Raw genomic sequence first — 10,176 nt, 5'->3', positions numbered from 1 at the left:
AAAGGAAATGGTTGAATTCAGTAACACTGCTGAGAAAGAAGGCAAGATGTAGGGAAAGGTAGCTATGCCTAAGCAAGCATACTGTTAAATACTTAAATCCTGTTCATCCAAAGGAACTTTGGGACACTTAATCTCTCTAAATTTTGCCCAGTAACTTTAATACTAGACTACTTAAGCCTATGGAAAAAAACAGGGCTTGTTTCCACACCATATGTCCAGGATCAAATCAGTCTCCTGCACTCAACCCAAGAATTTGGTTAACCTCTCATTTTCACCTCTCTCATTGGCTGAACACTTCCTATGAATGCTGTACTTCCCTGACTCACAAAACGATTAACAAGGGGTAAATCATTAGCTTGGTTTGCACACATTAAAGTCAGAGTTTAAAACAAACAATGGTCTGCTCCTGATTCTGCTGGCACCGAGTCTGGCTTCTATGCAAACCCAAACTTGTGATGTGTTGCAGGAAGGGAGCAAACCATTGTTTAGTTCAAGCTATCAGGTATATGGACCAGGCTTTAAGTTATAGGGCCTTCTCCCTTTCCCTCCCATCACAGACACCCCCAACCTTCTCCCAGCCCATTTGTAATTAGATTAACCAGCCCTGCTCTTTTAGTTAAATTGCAATGCAAAGTTCCATAATTTCCACATCTGTGCTCCATTCCGTCTCTTGTTCATAAATGCATTTATACCATTTTGGAAGAAACAGAACTGTTATCTTCAATACCCTGTGAAAGAATGCCAGATATAATTTTACAGCACAATGGTATGTTATATACAAGTCAGTTTTATTATTATTTTGTTTTAGCTTTAAATTGCTTACTGAACCATGCCCTGGGATTGCTTGTGATGAAAGGCTAGAAATGTTTAAAAAAAAAAAAAATGCAATGTGTGACATAAAATTTCATTACAGCATTTTTAATATTATTTTTTTAAAAAACAGCTTTTAGATTTCCTGGTATCAGGTCATATCTAATTGAGTCATATCTAGTCTTCATCTTAGCCTACTTCTCAAATTCAATTAAGGCAGGAACTTGTAGGTAAAATTTGTATGCCAAATTTAGCTCAACTGGTGATTTCGGTTATTAAGTGATCAGTAACTACAGCTGTAGTTTTTCCAATATGATTTAATATAAAGTATTATAGTATGGCACAGTCACCATCCTTAGCAGGCAAAGCCAACTTGCACATCCATCCAAACACACACACACCATTTATCTACTAACTGTTGTTGTTGTTTAGTCATTTCCGACTCTTCCTCCACCAAATAATCATTATCCTGGTTCCTCTGACTTAATATATTCCCCACTTCACAAAAACTGAACCTCCTTTTGCCCTTTTAAAAGCTATTTGCCCTGAAAGCAAGAGTTACGCTCCACCTAATGAATGCCTATATTCAGATTCCAGAAAGCAGGAAGCGATGAAAGAGAAATATGAAGTTGTTAGCCATGGAAACTCATTATTTGGCAACAGGTGTACAAAAATGAATGAGCATAGTTTCGGGTGAGGCAATTATTTGTTTTTAATTGTGTTTGCATTCCTTTCCATTAAAAATGACCTAAAGCGCTTGCAGAACCGATAAATGTTTATTTGATTCCACTGTTGGCCATGGTAGCAGCTCTGCAGACTCCTTTCCCCCTCACTTCAAATGGCACTCCTTTGTATGTAGCAACACATTGGCCATCAGTATGAAGGTCAGGCTGGATCTGCTCCCATATTTTCTTCTTAGGGTTAAGTTCTCGTTCAGGGTCACCTATAAAACAGACAGACATGAAAGCAGGATAAATCATTTTAAAGACTGTTTCCTTTCAAAATGTATTGGAAATGGCATGAGCTGCTAGAAATCAACGTATTAAATACATTTTTTTTGGGGGGGGGGGTCTTTTTCTGATCCATATAAAATAGTTTACCCACCAAGTAAAGGGTTTAACTGTAACAGATCTAGCGGGCTAAAAGGAAGAACGGAATCTCTTGGCTGCCACAGTCAGAAGAACCTTTATTTTAAACCAAAGGTTAAGGAAAGTGTGCCATGAAATTGCAAATTCCCCTCCCTCATCCATCTTCCCTCCCACATGCCAATTCCTTTCACCCTGCACCATGGTTAGCTACGCACCATGGTTAGCCTGCATCATTACTATTAGCCACACTTAACACTCACCATGGTTTGCTTCTAACCCGAATATGAAACCGGTTATAAAGTCATGACTTCAAATTCTGGTTAGAAGCATTCTCTGGTTATTAATAGCAATGCTTAACATTTGTTCCAATAGCTATCCACAAGTAGATTAGATATGAAGCAGCTCTCTGAGAGGAACTGGAATGCAAAGACAAACAAAATATTTTAACTCCACTAATTATTATTATTTTTAATCACTCAGACATGTTCAAAACAAGGAAGCACACAAGGATTACCAATTCTGTGGAAAGCTGGAGCTAGGGAAAGTAAGTCTGATGCTCTTTTCCTACTACTTTTTGAAACTGCTGTGAATGGTTAAGGGAGTCACAATAGTGGAATAATACAAAGCCCAAGAGTAAGATCATCAAAACTATTTAAGTGAGCTAGGTGTTCTGCTTCCCATCACAAACATGAGAGGCCATTCCGAGCAGCAGTAATGCTTTACTCCTTATTCCCCTAGTGCAAGATTCATACAGCAATTAGTGTCCACATTAATACATTCGCTAGGTACACGTGCTTGCTGAAAGAATTCTTGGTTTCAGAAAGCTCATGGAGCTGCTGTATTGCAAAATCAGGTACACAATATTAGGACCAACATCAAATGACACCAACCTATTCTTAAATAAAAATAATAACTAAAAACTTCAAAGGAATTCACAAGTAGAATAAAGAAAGCAAACCAAAATACATCATAGAAACCAGCTGCACAAGCAAGAAAAACAGAGCTAGAGAAAGAATGAATAATAATAATAATAATAATAATAATAATAAATAGGGTGCACAACTTTGGGGAAGACTCTGCCCATAGGATCTGATGGCATAAAGAGGTGACTTTTGACAATCCACTTTTTCCTGCAGCCCTCAGTACCATTTCCACACAGTTTAGATGAATTTAGGGGGCCTTGCAGGACAGTGTGGAAGATTATACGTTGGGGGCAGCAGGGGACGTGGGAAATCATAAAAAGTCACACCTACCCATGCCCAAACACCACTGTCATTGCTCCTCTAGATCAAAACCCTTCTGTTCATAGAAGGTGAAGCCTAGGTCTAACCCTATATGGTTCTGAATCACGTATGCATACCAACAATGGAAAGAAAATGTGCAAAATGTATTATTTATTCCTGCTTGTAAGAACAAGCGGGTTTCAGTTCATAATTTAATGCTGATAAAACAAGGATTTAAATTGTCCAGCCAGAATGGCCTGGGATATCTTATCCTCTTTTGTACAATTCCTTCTAGTAAGTACAACAAACTGTAACAATGGTGAGCCTCAATAACAATCATTTTCATTATCAGCCTTTCTGCCAACTAGGAGCCTCATTTAACATCCTAGAACGGGCTGAATAGACTTTGTATTTTGGCTGCCCATTCCTTTTGATGAAGCCTTTCAAAACTCAAGCCCACAAGGCAGAAAGAACCCAAGATTATTTAAAAGGCAGCAAAAGCAACTTGCAGAATTTACCCAAAGCTCCCTGGGAAGCACAGAGCTAGTTGCTTACTTATCTGGATCCCTGTCCATGACATTTCTTAAATTACCATATTTTCCCATGTATAAGACTAGGTTTTTTCCGCCGGGACCACATAACACCGGTTCTGAGAGATCTGCACTGGCTCCCAGTACGTTTCCGAGCACGATTCAAAGTGTTGGTGCTGACCTTTAAAGCCCTAAACGGCCTCGGTCCTGTATACCTGAAGGAGCGTCTCCACCCCCATCGTTCAGCCCGGACACTGAGATCCAGCGCCGAGGGCCTTCTGGCGGTTCCCTCATTGCGAGAAGTGAGGCTACAGGGAACCAGACAGAGGGCCTTCTCGGTAGTGGCACCCGCCCTGTGGAACGCCCTCCCATCAGATGTCAAAGAGATAAAGAATTACCTGACATTCAGAAGACATCTTAAGGCAGCCCTGTTCAGGGAAGTTTTTAATATGTAATGCTGTACTGTTTTTAACACGGATTGGGAGCCGCCCAGAGTGGCTGGGGAAACTCAGCCAGATGGGCGGGGTATAAATAATAAATTATTATTATTATTATTACTAAAAAATAATGTCAAAAATTAGGGGGCGTCTTATACATGGATAGTGTCTCCCCCATTTTCTTAAATCTGAGTCCACCAAAATAGGGGGCATCTTAAACATGGGGGCATCTTATAGACAGAAAATTACAATAATCCCCCCTCCAATCTGCTTTTATTTCATAATCTCATACTGAAGATTGACTTACAATTAAGATTGGAAATGGGCTCAAACCAGAGGCAACTATCAATTTATGATATTTCTGGGTGCTTGGAAATATCCAAATGCCTTATCGTTTAGCGACAGCTGTATGCCTGTCAATTCTACTCCTTTGTGGCAATAAGGGGTGTGGTGGGAACAGAAACACTTTGCTTCCATTCAAACTCTGTGTTAACTATTGAAAGGGAACAGAAAAACAACAACCACTAACTGATTTCATCCTGAGCATACTAGATGCTTACAGGTGCAACTGCCCCATAAGCCACCTTTGATTAATTTTGGCCACAAATGTATTAATAGTACATCAGGTTTATATGTCGGAGAAGCTGAGCGCAGAAATGGCCACAGCATTTCCTCGTGGAGCTTGCTTGAGTTTGGTGCAACCCAATTATACTACCAGATGGCTGGGGATCAGCTTTCCACCTCAGCAACAGCCATAGAGTTAATTAGAATTAACCCGCTACAACTCTGTTAAACAGATCGGCTTGTGACGAAGAGAAGCTTCAGTGCATCAGCCATAGGCAGCAAGTAATTTATAGAGAAACAGTTCACCTTTTAGAGAAACAATAAAGCACCCAGAACAGGGTGGCTAACCTGTGGTCCTCCAGATGCTGCTGGTTCTTGACACCCATTCGCCCCAGCTAGCATGCCCAATGGTCAGTGATTATGGCGGTTGTCAAACAACATTGAGAGGACCACAGGTTAGCTGGCCCTGCCCTAGATGATCTGTCCCATAGTAAACAAACAAGCAAACAAATCATTGCCCAACCCTATCGCAACTTTTGGAGTAAGCTAGATACTTGGGGGGGGGGAGGGGAGAATTCTACGCAAAGCAAAAATTATATCACCCCAAAGGTAAAGTCAATCCTTTTCAAATGCAAACATTATAAAAGCAAATTTAGTTTTCAAGAATAAATTAAAATCTGGCTTTTATTACACAAACACCTTCTGGATCTTATTAAAACTTGCTTTGGAATACCCAGGCAAGCTCCCCTGGGATCTGTGGTGGGCTTGTATTAGATTAGCACAGGCACCACTTTTAAACATTACCAGAGCACTGTGTTGTGCGTTCCACAGTAAACCTCCCCTCTGCATCCCCTTCTTGCAAGAGAAACAACCACTGTGAAGGACAGCTAAAAATAAGATGGGAGAAAACTCATGATTCCTACTCTTTGGGGAGAGCAGTTAGCTTTCTTTAAATTTGCAGAAAAGCTAACTGACAGGCATTATACTGCTCTGCTGCACTGGCTCGTCCAAGCACTGAAAACATACCAGAAGTTGGAACAGAACAGGCATGGGATGCTTGAGTGAAAGGCCCAAAGGTAAGTAAAGAGATATTTTCCTCCAGTAAGTGAGGAACTCGAGACCCAGAAAAGCCTCTCTTCAGAATTGTTACAGTACACTAAGGTAGTGTACACACATTAATGCTTATTCTGGGTCCAGTGGGCTCCCACTGCTAGTGTTTGGAGCAGAGTACACAACGTTCGCCACAATCCACAGGTATCTTGTAGCTTCTCGATAAATACTCCCATTTGATGGGCTTTCCATCAAAGAAGTTTCCACCCGATTTGAAAACGGAAGCTGCAGTTAAGTTGAGATGTGTACATTTTAGGCAGCCGTTGTGCATGCAAATGAATCAGACAATGGGCGTAGGTTGAAGACATCCCTGCCCAATCTTTGGTATGTGCAGCCACTTGAAATGCAACAGAGTGGATGGGTTCACTGGGTTTCAAGCCATTAATGTGTACATGCTTCCAAGTGGAAAAGTCCAAACCAGAGATGGGGAATCTGTGGCCCCTTTTCAGATATCGTCGGGACTCCTGATTCCCATCAGATCCAGCAAACATGGTCAATGGTCAAGGATGTTGGGAGTTGAGTCCAGCTATCTCTATAGACACATTCCCCATCCCCAGTCTAAACTGAGTATTAAATAAAGCTACAGTAAGTTCGTATTTAACTAGAATTTTGAAATTTGCTGTTGAGTAAACTATCCTGTTCATGTTAAAGGAAGATGAGAAAGATAGTATCTTTAAATGTGCTTTGCCAGAGAGGCCCTATGTGATCAGAATTCGAAACCTGTGAAAGCAGTGACGACTCATATGACTCATTACTGCCTCCAAGAGGCATCCACACATTGATTACTTGGGGCAAATGACCTTAAAGGACAATGAGCTCCTAGGTGCCAAAATCCCAAGGAAGCAGAAAAGACTATGTATGAGACCGCAGCTGCACGCATGTTACAGAGATGGAAAGAAGATAAAGTTCCTACCAGAGAAGAATGGCAGATGAAGTTGATGGACTATGCCAAAATGGCTAAAATGACCAGAAGAATCAGAAATCAGGAAGACCAACATTTTAATAAGAAATGGGGAAAATTTATAACTTATCTTAAAAGACCATTGTAAACAGTTAAACTCATTAGTGGGATTGGAATATCACTTGTAGTTTAAGGGTGAATTCTGGACACAGTGGAGATGTAAAAGATTTGAATCATCATAAATGATGCGAGGAGGAAATGATGAATAATAGGACCCACAAAGAGGAGGACGGAAGTCCAGGAGATTTCTCAGAACCTTGTTTTTATTATTTATGTATGATATATCTCTGTAAAATGTTAATTTGAAAAATCAAATAAATTATTATTATTATTATTATTATTATTATTATTATTATTATTATTTAAAAAGACAATGAGCTCCCAAACTAAATCCAGAGATTGCTGCGCACAGCTCCTGTCTTTGCATGAATGCAAGCAAATGACATGCGCAAGTATGTCAGGGCAAACTTCATGGGAGAACTTCTTCTAGGCTGCCGTGTGGCACAGCAGAGCGCTACACTTCAGTATTTCTGCTCCTCTGGTAAAAGCAAGTGGCTGGACCCAAATTCACCGGGAATTAACAACAGGGCTTCACAGGCCCTGAATCACGTTTAAGCTTCAGCAGCGCGAGCCACTAATGGCTAAACCAGCAGGTTGTGGTTTCAGAAGGAATTTTACAGCATGCGCTGTGTCCTTACTCAAACTTTCCAGATGTCGTGGGTTATTATGTAAATAAAAGTATGTTCCAATCGCCAGCGAGGAGCCATGGTATACACCAACGCTTAAAAAGAGAAAGCGATCCAATGTGCCATTAAAAAATATAAACTGCACTTCCTTGCTTTGGACATCAAAGTTGCCTTTGCAATTGATGTCCCCTTTCCCTCTTCAAGATACCGTATTTTTCGCCCTATAGGACGCACTTTTTCCCCTCCAAAAATGAAGGGAAAATGTCTGTGCGTCCTATGGGGCTGCGTCCTATGGGGCGAATGCAGGCTTTCACTGAAGCCTGGAGAGCGAGAGGGGTTGGTGCGCACCGACCCCTCTCGCTCTCCAGGCTTCAGGAGAGCCCCAGCGCCAGCCCCACAAGGTCGGGGGACAGCGGGGAGGTGGAATGCTGCCACCCCGCTGTCTCCCAATGTGGTTTGGAGGCTGACGGCGGGGAGACGCGTGCTTCTCCCCGCCGCCAGCCCCGCAAGCTCCGGGGACAGCTGGGAGGTGCAGCACGTCTTCCCGCTGTCCCCGGACCTGGTCTGAAGGCGGGCAGCGGGGAGAACAGCGCTTCTCCCCACTGCCGGCCCCACAAGCGCCTGGGGGGGGAAACAATTTTCCCCCCTTTATTTCCCCCCCAAAAAACTTGGTGTGTCCTATGGGCCGGTGCGTCCTATGGGGCGAAAAATACGGTAGCTAAGACCAATTGCTAGGTGGGAAAGAAGAGAAGAGAGAGACAGATGGAAGCAGGCAAAGACAACATCAGGCACCTGCTCCAGCTGGGTTGGTCTTACTTTATTTTAAGTATCTGGCTTTTAATGTATGCCTTGCATTATATTCATGATGTGAGTTGCTCTGTGGGCTTCAATCAAAAAGCACAATATAAATCTACAAATAAAGGAAGCAATAAAGTTGGGACACTCTCTTTAAGCTGGTTGGTTCAATTTTAAAAGTGAGGCAGCTCTAACAGTTCTGTACCATTCATCTTTTCTCCATCACCTTTGCCTTTTTTCCTTTTCTTTTTTTGCAAATTAGTCATCTTCCAATAGAGACCCTCCCCCCATTCATATATTTATTTGCCCTATACCACAGTATCAGGAGAACTAATACAAAATAAAAATGGGCTGTGGTGTCAGAATGAGACTCTTGCACTATTCGGTACAGCATATTCTCAGAGAATATACTGCCTTTATTTCGCAGCTACCAGATTTGTGAGCAGTTCTTTCCCTTTGGTGCTTTAGGGAGCACTGTTTTATTCTGCAGCTAAGATATATAGCCTCAGAAGACCGAACTTACTTAAAATGGGTTATAAATCCTTCACTTGGAACTATTAAAACTCCTGAGTTATCTCTGGTTTCCTATCAGAAAGGAAGCAGTGGTAAAGTTCACAAAGTCTTCTCTCACGCAACACTGGCTAGTTCCTCAGTGCAACCTTTGAATCATGTATGTAATACGGATTGGGGTGGGGAAAGACGAGACTCTTTCATAATCAATTTATATGGGGGGGGGGAGTTTACTCCAACTCTCCTTTCCTTGAGAAAGTAAGATGGGACTGCAGAATCAGGCCAATGACCCATCTGGTTCAGCATCCTGTTATCTTGGTTGGGAAGCCCACAAAGCAGGACCCAAGCACTCTGCCCGCCTGCAATTTCCAGCAACTGGTATCCAGAGGCATATTCAATTCTTCTCTTAATGATCTGAAGCAGGGAATTTGCCTTTTTCAAAGCTGCCGCATGCTGGGTCAGTATCTCCATCCAGCTGTCTACTGTGACCTCAAGGTTCCTGGGTTTGTTCACAGCCCATGAGAATATATGTAAAACTAAGATGTTTTTGCCTCAAGGTGCATCACTTGACACTTGCTTCACTTCGCTTAATTTGCCATTTTATTGCCCACGCACTCGGTTTGGAGAGGTCCTTCTGGAGCTCTTCAGAATCTATTCGTTTTAATGACCCTGAACAATTTAGTACAGTAAGCCTGCAACTTGCGCTTGCTTTACTTATGCGATCACCTTATATTGGTGGTGGTGGTGGGGGGGGGAATAAATAAATGGAGAGTCAGGGAAAACTGACCCAGTAGTGATGTATGGAAGTGAGAGCTGGACCATAAAGAAGGCTGATCGCCGAAGAATTGATACTTTTGAATTATGGTGCTGGAGGAGACTCTTGAGAGTCCCATGGACTGGAAGATCAAACCTATCCATTCTGAAGGAAATCAGCCCTGAGTGCTCACTGGAAGGACAGATCCTGAAGCTGAGGCTCCAATACTTTGGCCACCTCATGAGAGGAGAAGACTCCCTGGAAAAGACCCTGATGCTGGGAAAGATGGAGGGCACAAGGAGAAGGGGACGACAGAGGAATGATGGTTGGACAGTGTTCTCGAAGCTACAACATGAGTTTGACCAAGCTGCGGGAGGCAGTGGAAGACAGGAGTGCCTGGAGTGCTCTGGTCCATGGGGTCACAAAGAGTCGGGCACGACTAAACAACAACAACAGGGAGAACCACCACTCTCAGCTTTCCATTTACTTATCATTTCCCCACCCATGCTTCCAGCGAGCTTTTTCCTCGCTTACTGAGCTTTGGGAAGGCAGTGCAAGGTCTCTGCCAGCAAACAGGCTCCCGGAACCAAACCCTTGCATAAGGGGGGGGGCACTTTCTCATCATTGGCTCACCCCCAGTTCTAGATCTTTTATGAACAAGCTAAAAAGCACAGGTCCCAATACCATTCCTTGGGGGACTCCACTTTC

At 42.6% G+C, this 10,176-nt stretch overlaps 1 protein-coding gene across 5 annotated transcripts in view; it reads right to left on the bottom strand.

Annotated features, from left to right (window-relative positions):
- Window positions 1-1,497: 1,497 nt before the first annotated feature.
- The window catches only part of AIMP1 (aminoacyl tRNA synthetase complex interacting multifunctional protein 1), a 41,693-nt gene continuing 33,014 nt past the window's right edge, over window positions 1,498-10,176 (bottom strand). For all 5 annotated transcript variants that reach the window (XM_081925271.1, XM_081925273.1, XM_081925272.1 and 2 more), the window contains one exon: window positions 1,498-1,753. In XM_081925271.1, coding sequence (XP_081781397.1) covers window positions 1,587-1,753 — 167 coding nt within the window. In that variant the 3' untranslated portion in view covers window positions 1,498-1,586. The remainder of the gene's footprint in view (window positions 1,754-10,176) is intronic.

This window comes from Podarcis melisellensis, assembly GCF_964234715.1.
Source record: "Podarcis melisellensis genome assembly, chromosome: 9".
NCBI lineage: Eukaryota > Metazoa > Chordata > Lepidosauria > Squamata > Lacertidae > Podarcis > Podarcis melisellensis.
Note: the sequence above shows the minus strand (reverse complement) of the source record. Positions and strands in the feature narration are given on the sequence as shown.